The sequence below is a fragment of the Carex rostrata genome, chromosome 30, assembly GCF_964058835.1.
Source record: "Carex rostrata chromosome 30, lpCarRost1.2, whole genome shotgun sequence".
NCBI classification, from domain to species: Eukaryota; Viridiplantae; Streptophyta; class Magnoliopsida; order Poales; family Cyperaceae; genus Carex; species Carex rostrata.
The window spans coordinates 4,696,045-4,722,026 of NC_135947.1; the positions used below are offsets into that span (position 1 = coordinate 4,696,045).

Genomic DNA, 25,982 nt, shown 5'->3' on the forward strand with positions numbered 1-25,982 from the left:
CCATTGTATTGTAATGGCACATGCCATGTTGTCAGAATAAGATGGAACTAAAATATTGCTTTCAACTGAAATGATGTAATCTAGAGTTGCCATTTGAAACACATCCTTACCTGATAGTGAGACATTCGAAATTTCAAATCGATTTGCAACAACAGTTAAGAAGAAATGCACCGTAGTCGGAATTCAAATCAGACATATGATAATGGATATCAAAACTCGTACAAAATATGTCTTTTATTTTTCTCTCAATTTTGTTCTCTTTTTTTTCTTCGTAATGGATATCAAAACTCAATTTATTTTCATTTTTTTATTTCTTTCTGAGTAGGCAAAGAGTAGGAAGGCCCTTTTAAAGGGATTTAGATAGAAGATCGGTTATTTAGAAATTGGTTTAATGCAGCATGTTATCTGCGTGATTAAAAAAAATCTCTCTATTTGATTCTGAAATGAATGGGTGCATTAAAGAGCATACAGGGGTGCGTTATTAGCGCCGATTAGTTTCTTTTTTTATTAATCAAATTTTCAAATGGAAATATATGCGGTTATATTCATGATAAGAAATTAGATTTAGAAATTAAGGAAACATAGAAACAAAATGGGCCAATTTTATTTCGTAATTAAAAATTAATGAAAAGCGTCAGTTGTTACATAAAAGTAGAACTCATCAGAAAGCGTCAGTTAAATTTTATAGTATTTTCAATATTATAAAAAAAAAATTCTAAGATTAATAACTCAATTTTTCTGGGATGTTACAAATAAGTATCATGACATGTAATAAAACGTGAGAACTCATCAGAAAGGGATGATCAAAAAGCCATAGCACAATTATGGGTATGTTTTTTTACACGTCAGGTCAATCCAATCCAATCCAAATCAAAAGCTCAAACATACTTCAAACAGTGTTAAAACTGAATCCATGCGCCCAAACTTCAAATAATTTTTTAGGATTTCTCCTTTTACTGATATATTCTAGATTTCTCATGGTAGTATCTATAGAAACAAAAAAAAAATAGAAATAAGGAAGTGAATAAAATCTTAATTTTCATTGCCATTAGAAGGTGTTTTAATTGGAGAGAGAGAAATAAAGAAAGAAATGGAAACAAAGAAACATAAATTTTACAGATGGAGTCATAAAATTTATCGAGAGAGAAATTGAGAAAGAAATAAATATGGAAATAATGTATTGAAATAAATTAGCGATATAATTATTGTGTGGCAGTACATGTTGTGAGTATATTTTTAGTTAAATTCAGACTTCTACACATTATTCAGATACATTTAATCAAAAGAAGACAGATTATGTGATTGGAGGGCTGAGATTAAATCCGAAATTTTAACTTTCAATCGTAGCCGTTGACGGATCGGACACCCAACGTGCTTAATAATAGAATGAAGATATATATATTGATAAAGTGAGATTAACCCACCGATTTCATTAGAAACCATAGTCTTACTGTACCCAACTCCAAACAACTGGAGATGGAACAGCTACAAAAACTGGTATATACCAGCAACTCAAAACAAACAATATATCAAACAAAGTAATGACTAATACATCAACCAACTAGACTAAGAACAGAGCCAACAGCGTAAAATTTAAGTAACTAACATTCAAACCAAATTATCATTTAGGTATTCTAACCCAAGAATATGGGTTGAATCTTCGACATCCTGAATGATTGGTAAATTTGTCACCTCTGTTGTTTCCACTTCTTCCTCTAACTGTATCAGATCCTGACATGACAAATTATTAGTGTTCAAAGGAAGAATTAATGATAAATGAAGTAAATAACCATTATTCAAAGATTTGCACCAGAATGTTGATAAAACAATAATCTTAGAACCCACAGCCTGCACAGAGGGAATAGATGTATTCTGAAAACATATTTTATTCCTTTCTAACCAAATACACCACAAAATTGCTCCTCTGACAAGTTCTACCATTGGTTTGTTTTTAAGGGGTATAAGTGCATTAATGAACTAGATGTCATCCATGGTGTAACCATCAAATATGAAGTTATTATGAGCTGCTATCCAACTCCAGATTTGAAAAATAAAAGGACAATGAACAAAGAGATGAGCAGTGGTTTCAAAAACACCACAAAAAGGACATGCTGTATTACCTAACCAACCTTTACTTAAAAGATTTTTCTTAGTAAGAATTTTATTCCTTTCGAGAATATAAAGGAAAATTTTAATTTTAAGAGGAATTTTTTATGACCATATTGATGTGAACTCATTATTAATTGTTCCTTCATATTCAAGTCAAAGATAGTAAGAGTGTACAGAAAATTTGTCCTTAGAAGACCATCTCCATAACAAGGAATCAAGTAACCTAGCATCAGGTTGGCAATCACGTAAAAGATTAGTGAAAACATTCCACTCATTAAATAAAACACATGTTAACTGCCTGGTAAAAGAGATATGTATGGAACCTTGTTGGAAAGCTTCAATAACCAATAAATAAGGATCTAATGCAATATGAAATAAATTAGGACATAAAATAAAATATAATCATTTTTATAATCAATTGAGCTGCCGCCTACCTTTTTGTATCAGTATCCGAGAGGAGGGCATGGTTGGAAAGCTTGACCGAATAAAAGAAAAATCTGTGTCTGAGGGAACTTCTTTAGGAGGGTTGTTTAAAAAAAAATGTTATAATCAAATTCGGGCCGCATTTCTGTTAATTGGGAGAAGGAAAAAAAAAAAGGAAAAAAAGGAGAGGCCACATCTAGAAGATAGAGACTCCATTAATGGTTAGCATCCTCTAGATGCGGTTCCCAGATAAGGGGTCCGCATCTAGGGATGCGACCGTGTCAAAATTGAAATTTTTCAGAATCAATACTTATTTGGTTTTTTTTTTTTGGATTATGATATTTTTTTTTAAATTTCGGCAACAAAAATGCAACTTTCAGTATATATCTTAGCAGTCCAACTTCTAACCAAAAAGATTGAACAATCCATGTAAACCGTTAAAGATAATCTTTATATAAAAATATAATTGGAAATCAAATTTACACTCTTTAGGATTTTTTCAGTATCTATTTAAATAAGTAAAAAAAACTATTTTTGGAGGGTCTAAATTTTTTAAATTAAGTAATTTTTTTCCTATTTTAAAAAAATAATAAAATTCTAAAAGTTATAAAATATGGAATGCAAGCACATTTTCATATGGAGATCATATTGAGCAGTTCATGTTGACTATTTAAACTTTAAAAACAAAAATATGAGTCCATATATATAACACTTGCCGTAATTTGCATATTGTCATAACTCACTCAGAAATATCGCACATTGTGATTTGGAGGGAAAGATACAACAAAATCTAATGTGACAGTGGAGCATATTGAATGGTTACAACAACATAAGTGGAGCCTAACTTTCGAACTATGAGGGTCAAAATACACAATGAGACTTAATCATATAAATTTTTTATACTAAGAATAAATGTCAATTTTATAGTATTCTTGACATTTTACTCTAAATTATATAGAAAATTATACATAAATACAAATTTTTTTTGAAAAATTTGAGAGTTAATTAACTCCCATTCAATATGGATGAATCCGCCCCGACAACAACATCAGGATGGATAGACAAGTAATATGATAGATCTTGTGATTTTACTTCTTTTATTTTCATATTTTTCACATCCTTTGTTTTCTTCAACATCTCAACATCTTCCAAACCTCACTTTCTTCTTCTCTAGCATCCATCTCCATGGGTTTTCAATCTCAGAAGCCCAACAACATTTAACTAATTATGGTTAATATAAAACTAGGGCTTCGCCCTAGTTGTTTCTAATTAATATATATATATAGAGAGAGAGAGAGTGTGACTAATGTGCATTCGTATGCATATGGTCCAAATTTGAAATTTCAAAATCCAAAACGTCGATCCGAACCATTCATCTTGTTCTCCATATTAATATGTGCTGGGAGACCAAATTTTATATTTTTCTGATTTTTTTTACTATTTATTAAGCGACTTTGAAAATTGTTGATCCAACGGTGGCTTAACAAAACAGTAAAATCAGCAGTCACCGTTGGATTAACAATTTTCAAAGTGGCTTAATTAATAGTAAAAAAAATTCAGAAAAGTGTAAAATTTGGTCTCCAATCACATATTAATATGGAGAACAAGATGAACGGTTCGGATCGACGTTTTGGATTTTGAAATTTCAAATTTGAACCGTATGCATATCGGATCATATGCATACGAATGCACATTATTCACTCTCTCTCTCTCTCTCTCTCTCTATATATATATAGAGGTTGGCTAAGCTCAAAACTTTTTTTATAGGCTTCAGAACAAACAACTCGGTTTTCCAATTTTCAAAATTCAAAAAGTTGATCCAAATCGTTAGATGTTATATCTATATTAAAATGTGCTTGAAGACCAAATTTTACATTTTTTGAATTTTTTTTTACTATTTATTAAGATGGTTTGAAAATCGTGGTTTTTATTAAATTTTTGCACCATTGAAAAACAACGATTTTCAAACTATCTTAATAAATAGTAAACAAAATTCCAAAAAATGTAAAATTTGGTCTCCAACCACATTTTAATATAGATTAAATATCTAATTGTTTGGACTTTGAAAATTGCAAAACCAAGTCATTTGTTCCGAAAACTAGAAAAAAAATGTTTTGAGCTTAGCCAACTCCCCTCCCCCCTCTCTCTCTATATATATAAGAGAGAGAGAGATGAGCTATGGTGCATTGCAATGCATAGGCACCCTTGTGCATTGGAGACCAAATTTAAAGCCCAAATGACCGATCCAAATCGTTCATCTTGTTCTCCATATTAATATGTGCTTGGAGACCAAATTTTATATTTTTTGGAATTTTTTTACTATTTATTAAGCCACTTTGAAAATCGCTGATCCAGTGGTCCAGAAATTTGTACTGTTTTTACTGTTCATCCGGATTTTCAGATTTTCAATAAATCTAAAAAAATAGTAAAACAATTCCAAAAAATATAAAATTTGGTCTCCAAGCACATATTAATATGGAGAACAAGATGAACGGCTTGAATCGGTTATTTGGACTTTGAATCGGTGATTTATGGTCCAATGCACAATAGTGCCTATGCATTGCAATGCACCATAGCCCATCTCTCTCTCTCTATATATATGAGGAGGGCTCAAATGCACCAAAATGCACCCTATCTTTCAAATCTTTTTTCTTCGTTTTTAAAGTCTTAATAGTCAATCCGAACCGTTAGATGCAATCTATATATTAAGATATACTTGGAGACCAAATTTTACATTTTTTGGAATTTTTTACTATTTATTAAGCCACTTTGAAAATCGCTGATTTTGCATTTTCTGGACCATTGGATCAGCGATTTTCAAAGTGGCTTAATAAATAGTAAAAAATTCCAAAAATTGTAAAATTTGGTCTCCAAGCACATCTTAATATATAGATCGCATCTAACGGTTCGGATTGACTATTCGGACTTTGAAAACGGAGAAAAATGATAGGGTGCATTTGGGTGCACAAAAATTTGAGTGCATTTGAACCCCCTCTCTCTATATATATATCCATAATTTCATTGATTGAGAAGAGGAAACACGACCAAAACATAAAAATAGATACAAAGAATGTGCAATACACAGTTCCTCGTGCCCATAACACTTCATTTTTTCTACTAGTTACAAATTATTGGCGAGTAGAATATGTACTAATTTCCTTTGTGCACCCTGAGTATAGGGAGGTAGCATAGTTAGCGAGGAGAAAAGTCTTAAAATTGTTGGTTATTCAAAAGTCGAAAGTTTGATTTCCTCTTACAACTTCGCAGCTTTTGCGAATATTTAAAAAAAAAAAAGATTATAGAGGTGATATTGTAATGGGCCCACAGTATATTCTGATAGCAAGAGTACCGGTACTCCATATATCAATGGGCCTCTTGTGATAAGCAAACTGTGTACAAGTTTACCAGTATTTTTTTTTTCAACCCCTTTCAAAATTATGTAAAGTCATTTTTCCAATAATGTTCAATTCGTAAATTGGTATGTTAAGAACATCCAAATCTTCTCATTTTTCAGGAATACAACCTCTGCAGTCTTGCCCCATTTTAACAAGTGATTGTTTATATCAGAGCCTGCAGGGTTTTATATGGGGGGTTTACTAATTTATTTTTCCTGTTAAATATAATGGGCATCTATGCAAAAAAAAAAAAAAAGTGATTGTTTCTAACTTTCTATGATTAGAATTACTATTATGCCATAGAACATATGCTTTCATTCCGTCAATTTTTTCTCATGTCTCAACGAGAGCCATTTAAGGTATTCTGTAGTAATGCTCTAATTTCTTTTATTAAATTTTTTAATAAAGTAGCTCTTTCCTTCCATTTTAATACTGTCTTGGCCCAATTGGGGCAGGAAAACAGCTAATTTCTGGCTGCGATAATGGTTATGTTTAATTCCGCCAATCATGCATTAGTTGATGGATCAAACAGAGGTGAAATTAATTTAACTTAAAAGGATAAATTTGGAAAAAGATATTCACATTTTTTTTTACTTCATGGAGTATACGGATAATAGAGTCAAAATATATATAAAAAAAAAAAAATACAACTCTGTGCATTACTACACGAAGTCACAATAGAGTTGATAGACTATTATTGTCGATACAAAACTTATTATTTATTTATTTAAAAATCAAGACGTATCTCCAGTTATTATATTGTTATTTATAAATATCCTATTGTCACAAATAAAAATTACATAGTTTAATTTTGTTTTACTAAAATCTGGTAAGATTCTAAATTAAGGTCAGTATAACTTTTTACAATCGACAAAGAATTCCTCTCTCTTTGTCCTTCGTTTATGATACTTCAACGAACTCTGTCAATCTAACTAAGCTTTATATATACAGATCAGCAAATCAAATTTGAGTGAAATTACTATATCGATTTTAAAATACGAGCTTAATTTTTAAATTCATTGGATTGAATTCAAATAACACAACTTAAAATCATTAACGTTGATCTACTTGATGAGGGAAGTTTATATTACAATTTTTTTTTTTTTTGTATTAGAACAAGAGCACGGAAATTAATGAAAGATGAACACACCAAAATAATTCATTTCAAATCTCTAAATGTTATAAAAACAAACTCAATTTTTTTTTTGTAAATGCAGTTTTTGCTCAAATAGATAAATTTAAATTTGTTTGTTCGAATTCAGTCTGATAATATTTAAAGTTAAAACTCAAAAAGGTTTTATTGAGTTTAAATTCATGCTAACTTAATTCATCAAAAATTTTAATCATATCCTCTGTCTTTTTAGTAAAAATACATAGTTATTAACTACTAGAAGTTTAATCATTTTTTATATATAAATTTATATAAATGTATATAAAATGATAAAATTTTAGTAGTTAATAATTATATTTTAGTGAACGTAAGGTTGAACAACAGGTGGATGGGCGCTCTTTTTTTTCACATTTTATATTTTTCTTCTGTGCAACCTTATTCATGCGTATCCTAATTAAATTTGTTTGATAATATATGCGCCTGAAAGTTTCGGAATGTTGGAAAATACGATTCAGATTCGTCAATTAGCATCTATGTTATTTGAAGTTTGTTATGGATCTCAATCTCCAATAGCATAGACTCTACTTGAAGTTTGTTATGGATCTTAATCTCATATAGTCAAATAGCATAGACTATTTTAAACAAGTAAATTTTAACACTACTTTTGCCAATTCAGTCTTCTCCCTTGACCAATTCAAGGAACGGATATCAAAGAAAAGTCTCTCTCAGACTCAGTAGTCGGTACTCAATTGTTGACTGGGCCACCGCCATAATCACACATTCAACCATGCTTTTTAAATGCAATAATAATGAATTGATAAGATTGTAATTTTATTTCAACAAATATATCGTAGCCGCCTAGGCCTACATGATTTATTCAATATATGTAACCAATCACTCATTTCCAGTTCTGACCAAACTCTAAATCTTACACACTGCCTTTCACTTGAGCACTGTAATTATTTTCCAGATCATAGTACCTATTCCACAGCATGATACCGCCATACTTCGATGACCCTTGAATCGCTGGCAGAACCTGAGATGTCAGATCATTTGGCGGAATGTACCCGCTTCCTGCTGCGTCAGTCGAAGCCGGTATCCCCAAAAATATGTTTGTCACCTGAAAACTGCTCGTCCAAGTGTTCCAAGAGTTTACAAGGTTGGTTATGTCGCCAGACGAGTACTGGCATGGTGCATTGTTGTAGAATTGCACCCAAACATAGTCGAATATACCTGTCTGTAGTGCGGGCCCCAGATAGGTGTCCGGGTAAGGGCACTGGGGAGCGGCAGTGAGATAGACCTGGCTGCTGTATTGCTTGAGAGAGTTTGCGAGGTCACCATAGTAGTCTGAACTACCGCTTTCTATATCAAAGTCAATGCCATCGAGAACTGCGCTACCGAGGGGACGGGAAGAGGAGCTTCCGCCGAGGTAGTTGTTCCATAGGTAGTCGGCCACATTCTGTGCATCTGAGGTGGAAGTGAGCTGGTAGCTGCCAGATGCCCCACCAAGGGAAAGAATAACCTATGTATAATTATAAAATTAAGAAGAATAATAGTATAATACATAGTAAGACTATTGTTCTCTATCAGTTAATTCAAAATTTTAACCAATTCTTTTAGCTAAAATAAGTAATTTAAGAGCCTATAAATTTGTTTTATTTTATTTAGTTAGTCAAAATGACTGTTTGGAGGTACATCATACATAGTAATTTAGATTCAACATTTCAACATCAAAGAACTTATAATTGATTGTTAATATTTTTTTGTTAGACAATTGGTAGGAACCTTAATTGCCACTTCGCCATGGACTGGCATGACTAGATTAAGCTGAATAATTACTCATTGTCAGACTATTGTCGTTATATATATGTTATCTGTCATGATTTTAAATTTTATCACGTTTTTTTTTGTTAAAATAAATAATTTGAGAGCCTGATAAATTTGTTTTTGTTTATTTAGTTGGCCAGAATCACTGTTTGGATGTACATAATAAATAGTAACAGAATAATAGGAGTTAATTAATTGTTTTGTTAGAGAATTGGTAGAAATTACCTTAATGCCCATGGACTGGCATGACTGGATGTCAGAGGTGAGCCCGGTACAAGTGCCTGCTGATGGATCGCAGTGGCCCGCAAGGTTGAGAACCGGGGTTTGGCCATTGCCAAAAGTTGTCAAGAAAGCCAAAATGACATACCCGTAGTTTCCGGTTGCGCATGTATCAGCCAGGGTTCCCTCGTTGCCATTCTGACCCCAGTACACAACAATGCTGCCGGCCTGGGCAGAGGCAGTGAGGAGAGAGAGCAAGAGAGAGATGGTGAGGAGAGAGAGAATGCTCCTGCTCCTGGTTTGAGAGGCCATTGTTGAGATATAGATGTGGTGTAAAGTTCTGAGATCATAGCATGCATTTATAGGGGAGCTAGGTTGGAATGCAATTTTCCACACGGGATTTGCAATTGGGTGGATGTTTCCTCTTGGACCGGAGAATTTTGAGTTTTGAGTCTTTTGACTAACGACTTCTAAGTCTTTTGGATATATATGTCAAAGAAGCAGTCTGAACTGTAATGCCTTCATCCTCTCCAATACCTGATAGGGGAATCTTTTCCAATTACTAGATCTGAAATTATTAAATATAACTATATAAAATTATAATATTTATTGCATTAGTTTAAAAATTAGAAATTATTAATTATATATAACTATATAAAATGTTGTAATTCAATTTTATCATATATTAATAATTAAAAATAATATAAAATGTTTACTAAATTAGTTTTCTTTTATAAATTACTTAATAAAAAATATATAATGTTGTATAAATCAATCTAATAATAATAACAAAAGATTATATAGTTAATTATATGCGTAAATAAATATATTATAAATAATTTAACTTATATTTTTACTTGATAAGTTAAGGGGAAAAAATTCTTATTTATATTTATATCCGTTAAGTTAACATTTTTTTTATTCAAACTCATCTTGTGAATACGATACGAGCTGGATAAACTGTTAAAGACTTTCATTGATACTCCTAAATCGATGCATGCTAATTTCAGAAGTCGAAAATCATGCATAAAAAATGAACACTGCGTGCGTGGCCCAAAAAAATAATAAGAACAAAGGAATAATTATCATAAAAAATATCAGTATAGTAACAAATATCATGATCGTTTTCTAATGTACACTGCAAGTGACTACAATTTCATCCGTCGGATCACACTTGAGATTATTAGACGTGTACGTATGTACAAGTTGGAGATTGATATTTTGATTGGTTGATATATAGAAGACTTTGACTTGATCAAAGCAAAGCAAAGCAAAGCAGCAAGACTTTTTGTCGCACAATCCTGACTTAAATATCACGCTAAAGAACAAAATCGACCGTATTTGACTTTGAGATGACAATCACTTGGCAATGATTATTTTAACAATTTTATCAATAATTTTCTTTTCAAAAAAGAAAAAGAAAAAAAAGACAATTTTATCAATAATTTTCCTTTTAAAAAAGTCAGTTAAAATAAAATTGTAAATAATGACAAATTAATTTATATTTACGTTCTTATTTAGTAAAGGATAGCATAGAGTAGATCTACTCTCTTCCCTTCTACTTGTCTAGTTGACAGAGCTTCTCTAATCTATCAAGTTCAGCCCGTACACTTCAAGATAATTTAATCGTGGAAATTAAGAATCTTTTGTGCCAACTAATACAAATGAGAAAGGCAAATTTATGTATTTAGAGGGAAGAGCTACTTTATATATTATTTTAGGGAGAATTTCGTATATGCCCCTAAAAAATCTAAACAAAAAAAAAATCATAATATCATATTTATTTCTCTAAATTTAAAAAACTCACGGATTTACCCTGCAATTTATTGTATTTTCTGTTACAAGTCATTTCTAAATTTACAAAATATATTTTATCCTTTATTAAAAATGTGTAGCATGTTTAAGAGAAATGTCCAGTCTTATAATTGACCGGTTGTTCAAACAACTAATCCATTGTCTTACTTGTAACATGCACGTAAACGTATGTCTAAATACCACTTTGCATGCATCACAAGTTGAAAAATGAACCATTTGCATCTGCCCTGGAAAATTGACAAATTAGATGACTGAATATTTTTTTTACACATACTACATATTTTTTTTAATAAAGAGTAAAGTGAAAATATTATAAATTTTAAATTAATTTTAATACAAAAACAATAAATTGAATAAATTCGCCAGTTTTTAAAATTTAAAGGGAGTAAATATGATAGTATGAATTTTAGTAGTAAGAATGCGTAATGTCAAAGCTTTTTAGGGATATACCGTATACATGAAGTCCCCCCTTTAATTAATTAACGTTTTGTTCCAGAGAAATTAATTGAATAAATTCGTGTTTTTGAAATTTAAATGGGCAAATATGATATTATGAATTTTTGAAGGACGAATGCGTAATTTCAAAAAAAAAAATTTCTGAAGGAATTAACTGCCGTCTTGACTCAACTAGACCAACCCATCACCCATGGTTAAAAAACAATGCTTTCGTCGTGCTTGCAAGTTTACTCAAAAAGTGAAAATTGTAAAAGATCTGAGGTGGTTCTTGAGTGTCTTCATTAATTTCATCATAAGACTTCTCTTAGCCCTTAATTAGGCCACTTCATTACAAGGTTACTTCCATATTTTCGGATTTTCAAATTTTTCCTTGAATGGCTTTTATCCTTGTAATGCAGTAGGCCGCTGAAGACATTGGATCAGACTGATAAAAAGAAGGAAACTAGGTTGAAGAAATCCAACAAAAATTACAAATGAAATTTCGGAATTTAAAAGGACGTAATTGTTGATGGAAAAAAAAAATCTAAATTCTTACTATGACCTCACTCCGAATTTATTTTTAATAGATTTATATTCATTACGGAATGCAGCGCATATAACGGATTAACGGTCATTCAGAATCAAAAGAAATCGTCTGAACCCCATAAAATTTCGTTAAATTTTTTTATTTTTTTATTTTAAGAGTATTTTTATCTTTGAAAAGACAATTATATATTTTTCTTTTATTTGAAACGGAAACATCTCTTTGAAAAGACAATGAGATATATTTTGTTAAGAATTTAGAAATCAAACGCATTTTGCTACTTGAGAGTGGCTGACAATTTTACTTTGAACAATTTAGAACAATTATGAAAAGACAATCCAATATTTTTCTTTTATCTTGACAGTAGCTGATAATATTTCTTTTCTATTGTTATATTCTTGTGAAAAAAGATGACCTACAAAATGCATTTCGTTTCGGCAAACTATGACAACTAAAAAACTGTGATAAATGTTAAATAATATTCACATTTAAATTCGGAGAAGCACCTAAATTAAGAGTAAAAAAGAAATCACGATTTATGATAAATTACATATATAGATTACTTTTGGTGTTCTTAAAAGAGTAAGGTTACGGTGAGTTGCAAAGTAAAATACGTTTTTACTTCACGCAATATCTTCATTTTCAAAGTTCAAATAGCCGATTCAAACCGTTAGATGTTTAATCTATATTAAAATATGCTTGGAAACTAAATTTTACATTTTTTGAAATTTTTTACTATTTATTAAGGCACTTTGAAAATCTGAAAATCCGGGTGAACTGTAAAAAACAGTAAAAATTTCTGGACCGCTGGATCGGTGATTTTCAAAGTGGCTTAATAAATAGTAAACAAATTTCAAAAAATGTAAAATTTGGTCTCCAAACACATTTCAATATGGAGATCATGTTGAGCGGTTCGGATCGATATTTTGAACTTTAAAATCACAAAATATGAGCATAAAATAAAATAATCACTTTACTCTGCAACTCACCGTAACCCAACTCTTCTTAAAATACAACAACTGCACAAATAATTTATTTTGTAATTTGGAGGAAAAAGGGCAGAAGAGTCTTTAGAGAGAAAATAAAAGCGACCAATGCTATACAATTTAAAATTTTATGGATTGATTGACACACCAAAGACAGCAGTCTCAAATCACATCAACGTAGGGGAATAAATCTGCTGCATCCGAAATAGATGAACAGTACCTGAAATCCTTGCTTTTTCAAATCTAACTGTTGATTTATTTTGAGATGCGTGCACAGACAAACTAGCTATTTCGAGATGCGTGCACAGAAAAAGTTGAACGGTTAGATTTGAAAAAGCAGAGATTTCAGGGTACTGTTCATCTAATTCAGATTGTAGCAGATTTATTCTCATCAACGTAGGTGTCCGTGTTGCAAATTGAATTGCCTTCTGTTTTTGTTTTTTTGACTTTATTTATTTTGGCGGGGGTATTGGGTTTGTCAAATCTGATGGTCAAAGATGCGCTGGCGATAGTATATTGATTAACGCTTTGATCCGATAGCTTTAAATATTTTTTAAACTAATGGCAGAACACAATTTCAACTGATATAAATTTTTTTTTTGTAGTAGTGGATCCCCTATGTCTCCGTCTTATTTCCTATACGGAAATTCCGTTGAAATAAGCTTAATGGACCGAAGCTCATTTAGCATGTCTTCAAATCAACACAAATTAGCCGGGTTTCGTTTATGGTAATAAAATGCTCGATCCTTGAACAATATTTGGTCTTAAATTTCAAAAGGAAAAGAAATCAAAGGCCGAATAAACAAATGAATTAAAGGGAAAAATATATATATATATTTGGACTTGACCCAATTGATTTCTGGTCAAGTCGTGCTCAGATGATGTTCTCCCATTTTACTCGATCAATCTGGATAAGAGTTTTAAATCACATGGAATTATTCAATGTTTAATTAATATTGAATTAGTAAAACATGACCTCTGAATTTGTTTTTTTTTTTTTTTTTTGGCGTACAGAATTGCCTATGCGTACTATAATACTAACCTCCTAGAAATTTCCACAAAGTTTGAGAAAGTTTGCTAAAGCTTGTATCTTCAGAGACATTGTTAGGATCAGTGTTTTAAATAGCGCGCTATAGCGGCGCTATAGCGCCGCTATAGCGTTTTCCGACCAAAAAAGCTATGGCGCTATGTCCAAATAGCGCCGCTATAGCGCGCTATTCCGCGCTATAGCGCCGCTATTTGAGCATAGCGCGATTTTTTTAACCCGTACGCTATTTCGCGATAAACGCTATTTAAACCATTGGTTAGGATAATTGCATTTGCTACTGGAATATATGTTAATAATTGCATTTAGAAAGCACTTTTTTTGGCAAAACTTGTTGCCAACTATAGATCGAACGTAATTACTGTGTCCAAATAAATTATCCATCAGTTTTTGTTAGTTTTGTGTGATTTCTCATTTAATATTTTGCAAATATTTAGAGAAGTTTTCTGATTAATTAAATACTTTCGACGAGATGTGAATTTAAATATTTAATGCACAAAGAGAACCATGCCATCCATATAGTTGTATGAAATTGGGTTTTATTCAAAGAGATTTGGACAATTTTTATTCAAAGTTGGGCTCTATTCTTCTGATCAGTATTGAGATTTTTGTGAACGATTTAAAAATTAATAAATTTAAATGACTATGTGAATCTAAATCATCTGCAATGCCCAGCTTTGGATATAGCTTTGTTTTATTTGCTTTTTCTTCTAGTTAAGGTTGGATTTCGCCTAAATATTTAATATGAATCTTTTATTTGAATTTCGAACTTGCAACATCTTATACGTAAAACATTGTTTTTGTCACTAAATTAAAAGTTCTCAACATTTAATGTTTTTGAAAGTTACTAATTAATATTTCCTTAAAAAAAATGCTAATTAATACATAATGTGTTTTAACATTACTATTTCTTATGTTAAAAGTATCATTTATATAGTGTCTGAAAATGAAAATGAATATCTGTATATAGTTTTGGTGAGAAGACATCCATAGTTTCAAAACACTTCAAATTCATCTTCTAAATCCAGCACACAAGATTCATGTCCAATTGATCCGATCTCCTCATTAGGAATCTTTTCTTATTTTGAATAGTATTTTCGATCACAAATTTTGCATAAAATTTTTTTCTAAAAGAAATTCTGCATTAAGCTGATTTAGACAAATAAGTATATTTTTGGAAACGTTAAAAAATGTATAATATAAAAAATATTTTTTGAAAGTTTAATTGCACCTTAAATAAGAAAAGGATTGAACTTATGAGTCATTTAATCACCACAAATAAGTTGCGAAAATAATTTTATTGTAAATATTGATAATATGACATAACTAAAAAGTTCAAAAAATAAATCTGATTTATTATCATTTTTTTACTAACTGGATTCGGATGAAAACAGTTTTGCAACATTTAAGACTTACATCTCTAGCTAAAAATAATAATATAATAGTACCAATCATAATAAAATAATAAATCAAGTGGGAATAGGTAACAAGTGCTACGTAATGCTTATCTTTGGATAAGTTATATATACGTGTTTAATTAATATTATGTTATTAAACCCAGTTGTGGGGCTCTTCAAATCTACTTGTCTAAATACTGCGGAAAGATATGTCGTTTTATGTACACCGGCATCCTTAAATTTCAGTTTAGAAGGAATTTTTTCAGACAATTATTTCTGAAAATTGATAGTAGAAAGTTTGGGCATATTAATTACAGTACATTAGAAAAAAAATCTCATGAGAATAAAATTGATATAGGTACATTACTGCAAGTATTGTTTTTTTTTTTAAATGCAGGCAATGTAAACAAAATAACTGCAGGATATGTTATAAAATAAAGATAAATAAGCATAAAAAAATAAACAAGAAGGAGAGAATGTAAAGAATGACTATCTCTTATTCATATATTTCTCATGTGTGTACAATACAAGATTACAAAGCCTTTATTTATAGGCTACAAATTGTAAATGAAAAATCATCTAAATAAATGGAGAAATGAATTTCAATAGTAGTCGGCATCAATATGCATGGAGTAGTGAGAAAATAAATTGAGGGTTAATATGAGAGTTACAAAATAAATGACATCTACACATTTAATATATATTCATAACACTCTCCCTTGAATGCCAATTATATAAAAATATGTCTCATTAAAACCTTACTAGGAAAAACCCTATGAGATAAAAACTTAATGAAGAAAAAAAGTACAATATTATTCTAAATACGCAACTACAACCTTACCAGGAAAACCCAGTGAGAAAAACCATGGTTAAGAAAAATATAGTGCATATTAACTCCCCCTCATGATAGCATCAATCAAGATCTTTAAGTTGGTGAACTTCAATATTACGAACTAGTTTTTCGAATATTGCAGTAGGGTTTCGTTTATGATAATAAAATGCTCGATTCACATGGAATTATTCAATGTTTAATTAATATTGAATTAGTAAAACATGACCTCTGAATTTGTTTTTTTTTTTTTTTTTTGGCGTACAGAATTGCCTATGCGTACTATAATACTAACCTCCTAGAAATTTCCACAAAGTTTGAGAAAGTTTGCTAAAGCTTGTATCTTCAGAGACATTGTTAGGATACATGCATTTGCTACTGGAATATATGTTAATAATTGCATTTAGAAAGCACTTTTTTTTTTGGCAAAACTTGTTGCCAACTATAGAACGTGAATAACAAAACTATTATTAATTTATACATGTTTTGAACAGAGTTTTATTGATTCTTTATAAATAGTTGTATAGTACCAATCATAATAAAATAATAAATCAAGTGAGAATAGGTAACAAGTGCTACGTAATGCTTATCTTTGGATAAGTTATATATACGTGTTTAATTAATATTATGTTATTAAACCCAGTTGTGGTGCTCTTCAAATCTATTTGTCTAAATACTGCGGAAAGATATGTCGTTTTATGTACACAGGCATCCTTAAATTTCAGTTTAGAAGGAATTTTTTCAGACAATTATTTTGAAAATTGATAGTAGAAAGTTTGGGCATATTAATTACATGAGGTTCCAATGCCTCATAATTTTCATATCTTATCATATTTCATATTTTATATTTTCGTTTTCAAAGTCAAAATTGTTAATCCGAACCGTTCAATATAATATCCATACTAAAATATGGTTAGAAATGAAATTTTATAATTTTTGGAAATTTTTTACTATTTTTAAAGATGGATACAAAATCACTGTTTTCTGAACGATCCAAAAACAGTAATTTTGTATCTATCTTAAAAAATAGTAAAAAAAATATAAAATTTCATCTCCTTACATATTTTAGTATAAATATTATGTTGAGCGGTTCGGATCAACAATTTGAATTTTAAAAACGAAGATATAAAATATGAGATATGATGAAGTATTGGAAACCTCCTCTAATTACAGTACATTAGAAAAAAAATCTGATGAGAATAAAATTGATACAGGTAAATTACTGCAAGTATTGTTTTTGTTTTTAAACGCAGGCAATGTAAACGAAATAAATGCAGGATATTCATTTTTTACTCTCTCAATTTCAAAGAAACAGTAATACAAAAGAAAAAGTAGAAGGTTAAAAGAAGTTGCAGCATCTGTAAAAGCAGGTCAGAGATGTGTTTTTTTTTTTTTTTTTTTTTGAGAGAGAAACTGCCAGCTTTGCATTAATTCATAAAGTCTAAAAATTACATAGTGGTACACTGGTACTGAAAAATAAAATCTCACAGGTCCTTCTGTTTCGCAAAGTAGAAAGACCCCATCCTATTATAACTTTTACAAGAGAGTCCTATCAAAAAATAGAAATTACAAAATAATTTAAAAAGCTGAAATTTTTACCAGTAACCATATGCTGCCAAATAAAAGTAGATTTCTAAATTTCTTAAGCTAATAGAAAGAAGCTGTTATTCAGCTTATGTTCTATATTTAAGTGTGCAATCAGGTCAGAGATGTTGACAAGCTTTTAGGAGATGGGAAAGACAATTCTATTGTTTTTATTTTAATATTTGGATAAAAAATGATTGGAGTCATCCAGGGAAAGAAGCAATGGAAAAGGTGCCACGATTCGTTGTTTTGATATGTGTATATTTGAGATTTTTGAGTCACTTTTGTTTTGTGCTTCTGACTCGTTATAAATAAATAGAGCAACAACAATCTTAGTTTGCTTATGGGAAACCTAACTCTGTAAATTTGGTTTTATGGCCGACATGCGCATGCCGTCGCATATTCCAAAAGTCACTGTCACAAAACAACACGCATCCTAGTTCATACCATAGCTTCTAGGAAACTAATCCACACACCTCTATATATACAATTAAGTTCTAAATAAGTAACACAAGCACACCATAATCTCCTCATTAAATATATATATAGTACTAATGGCCTCACTACCAAAAAACTTCTCTTTGATTCTGATCCCACTCTTACTTGGTTTTCTGATTGCCTCGGCTCAGGCCGGCAGCATTGCCGTGTACTGGGGCCAGAACGGCCGAGAAGGGACCCTAAAAGCAACCTGTGACACAGGCAACTATGTGTATGTCATGTTGTCTTTTCTCATCACTTTCGGCAATGGCCGCACTCCAGTTCTCAACCTTGCCGGCCACTGCAACCCGTCTAGCGGGGGATGCAAAGGCCTCACTTCTGACATTACATCCTGCCAGTCCAAGGGGATTAAGGTTTATTAATTTTTACTTCTGTACTTCCTAATTAATCAGTCTAACGAGGCCATTTGGTTCATCCTGACAAAAACAAAAATTACATATACCTTACCTTTGCTTGTAAGCATTGATGCAATTTCCCCCCTGCAATGTGGGTTCAGTTGTACAATAGTACAATATATCTATTTTAGGTCATACACTCTACATTAAATGATCAAAACAAACTGCTTAATTAGTATTAAAATCGGCAGAACAATTTAAAAGATACAGCACAACTGATCATTCAAATCCAATTTAGGTTGTCGGATCTGAAATAGACAACATAATTTTATCCCATTTCGTGCAATGAACTTTATACAATTGCAAAAGCAGCCTAAACAATTCTGTGTTAATTACAAGTTAGAGCTAATTTAGAATGCCTCCATCATTTCAACAACAATTAAGGGAAAAAAAAACAAAAACTCCTCATACTTTTTTGGATAAAAGGCGCTTAAGGCCCGTTTCATTAAGATGAAACTTAAATTACAAACTCTTCATACTTTGATTTAGGTTTTTCTTTCTCTCGGTGGTGGTGTTGGAAGTTACACCCTGTCTTCCACATCAGATGCTCAGAAAGTCGCACAATACCTCTGGGATAACTACCTCGGCGGCACATCCTCGAACCGACCCCTTGGAAGCGCCATCCTTGACGGTATCGACTTTGACATAGAGCTAGGAGGCACCGACTACTACGATGACCTGGCAAAGTTCCTCTCAGCATATAGCAGCAGGGGCAAAAAGGTCTATCTCACCGGCGCTCCGCAATGCCCCTACCCAGATTCGCATCTCGGGAAGGCACTTTCTACCGGACTATTCGACTATGTCTGGGTGCAATTCTACAATAACCAACCATGCGAGTACAGGTTAGTGTAGGATCTATGTATAGCCGAGAGAGTGCTTAGCCACCCTCATGATTTCAAAAAATTTCAATATGTATATCGAAAATTAATTTAATTTTTATTTTTATTAAAAGTTTTTATGTACTTCAGCCTCTTCATAGATTATCACACGTGTGTTTGTAGCTTAGTAGTTAGAATTTTAATTTGTTATTTTAAAAACTTGAGTTTTAGTCTCATGCATTATGCATTTCAAATTTTAATTCCACCTATGTAAATTTTCTAATTCCGCTTTTGGTATAGGTCTGGCGACATTACTAAATTGACGAGTTCATGGAATACTTGGGTTAGTAACATTAAGGCGACGCAAATTTTCGTGGGGTTGCCGGCGTCATCTGCTGCAGCAGGTAGCGGCTATATTCCCCCGAATATACTCATGAGTCAAGTATTGCCGGTGGTGAAGAGGTCGGCAAAATACGGCGGAATCATGCTCTGGAGTAGGTATTTTGATGGGCTAAATAATTACAGCGGTCAAGTGAAGAGCGCTGCATAGGATCAAGATTCTGATGCTGATGGAGTCTCTAGCACCATGGTAACTGTCTGATTAATTAATAAGCAGCAAACAGCAAAATGGCAATGGTATCTAAATATTCCAGTGGAAGTTATTAGTTTTGTGTTGGGTTGAGTGAACTAATAAGTTTGGTGAGTAAATTTAAGGAATATGGTAAACTACTTGTGATTTACACTATTGTGCGTTATATATGTAATAATCTATGTTAGTTATATATGCTGTATTGTGTTTTATTAAGAATACATCTCATTTATGTATCGATTCATAGTCTTGGTTTTCTAAGATATAAATTGAAGATCTGAATTGTTAATGTGGTAAAAAAAATTTAAAATAATAATAATTATGATTATCATGTCCATCAAATTAGTTAAATAATAAATAAAATGAACAATGATAATTAAGTTGTGCAAAAACATGGCGAAAATTTCGGACGAAACATGCATGATTTGGGGTTGAAACACAAGTAATATATTTTTTAAATCATCTTAGCACAACCTATTTGATGGGTGTTAATTATTTTGGTATAAAATCAGGGTTAAATTCTTAATTTACTTCAATACACAGAGTCACAGACATCGGATTTTGAACATGGGGTCGAGGAAGGGCATTTGACGAGTGTGAATTAATGTGGCTTTCTTGAAATGAAAATTTATTGAGAGTTAAAGAGTTTTGACAATGGAGAAAAATATATACTGTTTTGAATTAGAAGTTATATTATTTTTATGAACAAATTTATTTCTGTTAATCTTCGTCAGTATCCGAAAATCATTTCAATATATATAGTACTAATTCGAACTTTGGATCTTTTATGAAAATTAAATATGTATATTTTTATGTCCTCAAATGTGGACCCCGGAGGCATCAAAGCACATGTATATTAAATTTTGTTTTCGATTGTCTATCCAGTTTAAATTTTGTTTTCGATTGTCTATCCAGTTTATGAAATAGACTAAAATTATTTAATTTGTAATCTGTAATTCATAAAATATAAATTACAGAAACATTTAATCTGCACATTTTACACGGTTTTTTTTAATACAAATTTCGCAAATATTCATAACAAAAACTTGTTTAAAAAAATATAAAATTTTTTAATTAAAATTATATATGAAGAATACAATATACTTTAACTAATAACATGGAGCAAATTGTAATTAAGAAAATAAAAACAACATAATAACGTTATATTAGCAAAATTTATAGAGAAATAGCGTACATTGACCGAGTCATATTTGACTCAACATTTTTCCTATCTAAAATATGTTTATCGATCGGATTAATCAAAGTTTAATTCCTACCTAACTAATAAAAATATAAAATTATGGATTTTCAAATTTAATCGAATGGATTGGGTGACTAAGTCAGATTAATGATTTTATTTTTTTTAATCCTAAATATATACAATCCAAACCATTTAAACAGATATTTAATGCCATAAATTTTCCTCGATCGTTTGTCTCCTCGGACCACTGCTTAGTCTGTCCTCAAGAGAGGCATCCTTTCCAGGCCAGAAAAAGTTCCTCTTAGTTCTCTACTTCTCTTAGAGGAAGCTAGTATACCTTCATCAAAATGCTCTGTACTACCCCTATGAGGTGGGTCGGTATTGTCACCGGCAACTTTTACAGAATCTTAGTTACTATAGGATAACAAATTAACAATCATTCAATAATGATCTACACATATTTCTTTCCTGTACTGGTAATTTAGGGAGAAGAAATTGAAGTCCCGACTGGTAATGCTTTAAGCTTTTCTCTAATGCCAAATCAACAGATTTCTCTCAAAAAGTAAATCACGCGTGTTGTTTGGTAGGACTTAAGTTTGATCGTTGGTAGATCAAAATTAGAGAGAAGAGAGCTGAGAGCACCAATCATAAGGTGATTAGAAATGAAGCCTTTTAATAATTTCACACCGGCACTGGCACTTATCATGTCTCAAGCCATACTGAATAGTAACAAGTAAGGCCTTGTAGCAGCCCAAGCAAGGGCATACTGAATAGTAACATGTGGTCAAATTTAAGCTCGCCTCAGGCCCAATTTGAGAATAGATGCAGAAGATGCGGACTCCAATTTTAGAATAGATGAAGCGACATACAACAAATGGGCTGTCAATGCAAAGGATTACTGGTTTCTCGATTATTGACTCTGTCCGTGTCCCCTTTTCCGTACCTATGGGCTGACAAATCAAATTCAATCCGTTATCTATTGTCAGTTGTGAGTCTTGTGACTGGACTACTGGAGGAAGCTGCTTTGAGATTTGTGCCAAGTTAAAAGAACTATCCAGATTTAACATTTGCACCTCAGATACCTGGCATGATACAGAATCTTCTCGCTTGAGGTTCTCTCTTTGACGTTCTTATTCGGTATCATTTTTCAACCTCTATGATTTACACATTGGAATTCTCTAGACCCTCATTAAAATATTAACAATTCTAAAAATATCCTAATTAACCAACTTAGTAAAGTCATGAATTTTCAATAATTAGCTTCTTTAGAATATTACTATTATTAGATTTGGGTTGAGTGGAGCTAGTGTTGCCTTCTCATATAATTGATTATCATTTTTCCATGCAAGAGCAGAGCTTTCAAAGAATACGGATAAGTGTTGAGTTTAATACTTGAGATTAGAGAGCTTTTTGGTATGATGAAATATTTTATATTTCTTATATTGCTTTATCTGTGTACACGGCTTATATAGCCAGAGTTATAACGGTAAAAAATTCTAACGGTACAGTCCCTAAAAAAAGGAATAAATAAATTGAAGCTCCTTAAATGTGAGCTCTTTATTTTTCCTAAAAAGTGTCTATGACGAAAATATCCTCACGGGTCTGAGGCCTTTATTTCTCAACAGAACTCATCAGCATAGTACTGCCGTTGGTGAAGATGTCGCCGAAGTATGGTGGGATCATGCTCTGCAGTAGGTACTATGATGTGCTTAATAATTACTGCGGTCAAGTGAAGAGCGCTGTATAGGATTTTGATGCCGATACTGATGGAGCCTCTGGCACCACGGTAACTGCCTGATTAATAAGCAGCAAAATGGCAATGGCATCTAAATATTCCAGTGAAAATTATTACTTATCTGCTGTGAGTGAAATAATAAGTTTGGCGAATAAACTTAAGAAAATATGGTAAAATACGTGTGATTTACTATTGTGCCCTATGTAGTGATATATATGGTTATGCTATATATATTGTGTTTTATTAAGAATACCTCATTTATGTATCGATTCATAGTCTTGGTTTTTATGATTCTAATTGAAGATCTGAATTGTTTACTGTTGTTATAGAATTGAAAAAAATTTAATAATGATGATCATGTCCATCAAGTTAGTTAAAATTTAACAAAAATGAACAATTATAACTATAAGTTGTGCAAAACATGGCCAAATTTTATGATGGAATTAACTTGATTTGGGTACGTGGGGTTGAACACAAGCAATTAATCTATTTTGTAAATTATTTAGCACAACCGATTTGATGGGTATTAATTTATTCAGTACAGACATCAGACTTTGAATATACGGTCGAGGACGAGGGGCATTGAACGAGGGTTAATTAATGTGCTTTTCTTAAAATGAGAAAGTTATTCAGAGTTAAAGAGTTTTGATAATGGAGAAAAATATGTACTGATTTGAATTATAAGTTATGTTATTTTTTATCAATAAATTTAATTATCTTTGTCAGTATCCAAAACACTATTTCAATTTAATATTGAATTCGAACTTCTATTTTTTTACAAAATATTTGTTTACTGATCTAGAATGGAGCACATATATGGATCCGTACCCCCTCAAGTTACCTGATCTACGTGCAATTAAAATATTGAAATCGTTTCTTAATTCGACACAAATCTCAAAACAGACTTCTTATCAGTATCAGTATCAGTATCAGTACCACTATAATATCACCTAAAAAAATTTAGGCTCCAATCACCTATCTGTCCAAACAAAATCTCAGCCGTTTATTCAATAGATCTCAGCCTCTCATCAAAAGTATATTTCAATCTCAGCCATAAATCATTAATTGTGATTTTATACATCAGTTTTATATTGTCAAATGTATACAAGTTTAAATTTAGTTAAACACACACTTGCCACATAAAAAGACACATGGAAATTGTTTCATTTAAACAAACAAAAAGACACTTTTTTCTGTACACGGAATGCGTTTCTTCTTGTCTTCGCTTCTTCCCAACGCAAATACGCGTTCCTTTTTTTCTTTTCCTTTTCTCCGTGACAGAAGCACCGACGAAGAGAGAGAGAGATAAACTAGGCAGCCTCTTCCAGGATTTCAAAAGAGAGAGAGAGAGAGAGGCTCACCTCCCCATAAGAGACTCGAGAGAAGAAGAGAAACAGTGAAGTTGCGATTGACAGCGATGAAGGCGAAGAGCTTCGCCTCTACTCCCAAGAGGAGCTTCTCCTCAAAGTTTCACGACGATGCTTGTTCGTATCTGATCATTACCTATATTTCCTTTTTCAGATCTAGGGTTTCGATTTTCATAGTAATTTTTCTGAATTTTTTTTTTTTTTTTTAATGATAAATGAAACCACTAAATGGGAGAAGATAACCTATGTTGGGATCGTGGGTTGCACGATTTTTACAGCCTATTGTCACAACTTCCGTTTTTTCTACTTTCATTCTTAACTTCTACCAGCTATATCCCAGCCAAGAAGATGATAAAGGAGGAAAGAAGAAAAACTATTCTCAGAGGGAGTACCCAAATCACCAATTTTTTTATTTATATCCAAAAAATAACCAATTCGTGGTTGAAATTGCAAAATTATCCAAACCGGTTAACCAAAAACTGGACCTGCATTTCCGGTTAACCGCTAACCGGACTCAAGATCCGGTTAACCAATAACCGGTTTTGTAAAATATATCCGGTTAGTGGCTAACCTTTTTTTTTCGCAATTCCGGGCTCCCAAAACCCGGAAAGAATAGCTATTTCCGGTTATTGGAGCACCGGGGTGGGTATTTTTCTAAATTCTTCACAAAACGGGATAGATTCGGTAATTTATTAATTAATTTGGATATTTATAAAAATTTCAGCCCAATCACATAGAAGATAAGATAAATAAGTTAGTTGATGAAGTGGATGGAACTGCTGGGCTCTCAAGGCTTACTCTTTTCTCACCTTGCATGGTATAAGGATATATATATTTTTTTATAAGAGAAGTAAGCAATTTTAACATAATTTGGCAATTGAGACCCATAGGTTTGACTTTAATAGTAGGGAATGTTTTTATATTAGGATGATGGTACCACTTGTGATACTGGTACCAGTGATGGTATAAGGGGTATGAAGGTAGCTAACTTTAGCTTTTCAGTCACTAATTACAATAATTTTCTGGTACCAATGATTTTTATCTATTTATTTTATCAGAACTTTACTCTTAGTTTCTTAATGAAATTACGAAACAGTGGATTTCTACACTATTTAAAAAAAAAATTCCATTTGATCTTTAAAATACATATCTTTGTATAATTGACTACAAAAATTCAAATAATTGCATTTACATTCATTTCATAAAAGTGAGCAAAGTTAAAAAGGATGAAATAATTGTATAATTGATTTTTCAATCTCCACGGCAAATAAAGAAAACATAATGAATAAATTAATTAAAAATTAATCACATTTAAAAAAGTGATCAAAATAATATTTCACTCCCGTTGCAATGCACGGACATTTGACTAGTATATACAATAGACATTAAATTTCTTTTTGTCCGGCTGGGAATATGAATCTGAAGTACAATGTGTAAGGAAATATGATTAAGTTATGATTTTGTGGCCCATATAAAACAGGCCATTTAAAACACGCTATTAATCAGCCCATTTAATTAGGCCTTGATTCATATAAGCTTAATTAAAGGTGCGTTAATAAAAGGTGCCTTGATTCATATAAGATTAATTAAAGGTGCGCTATTAAAAGGCTTGAATTAAAGGGTGTGATAATAGAATGCGTTTCATGATAATAACAGATTC

The 25,982-nt window shown here is 31.5% G+C and overlaps 2 protein-coding genes across 2 annotated transcripts in view; one reads left to right on the forward strand and one right to left on the reverse strand.

The window, feature by feature from the left end:
- The window catches only part of LOC144546670 (hevamine-A-like), an 82,956-nt gene extending 62,721 nt beyond the window's left edge, over nt 1-20,235 (forward strand). Inside the window, exons 2-4 of the mRNA XM_078295203.1 lie at nt 18,270-18,570; nt 19,102-19,454; nt 19,731-20,235. Coding sequence (XP_078151329.1) covers nt 18,274-18,570; nt 19,102-19,454; nt 19,731-19,980 — 900 coding nt within the window. The 5' untranslated portion in view covers nt 18,270-18,273 and the 3' untranslated portion in view covers nt 19,981-20,235. The remainder of the gene's footprint in view (nt 1-18,269; nt 18,571-19,101; nt 19,455-19,730) is intronic.
- LOC144546917 (hevamine-A-like) lies at nt 7,849-9,413 on the reverse strand. The gene is made up of 2 exons (XM_078295508.1): nt 9,091-9,413; nt 7,849-8,560 (listed from the first exon to the last, which is right to left on the reverse strand). The coding sequence occupies exons 1-2, from the start codon at nt 9,394-9,396 to the stop codon at nt 7,967-7,969; spliced, it is 900 nt and encodes a 299-aa protein (XP_078151634.1). The 5' UTR covers nt 9,397-9,413; the 3' UTR covers nt 7,849-7,966.
- Nucleotides 20,236-25,982: the final 5,747 nt, after the last annotated feature.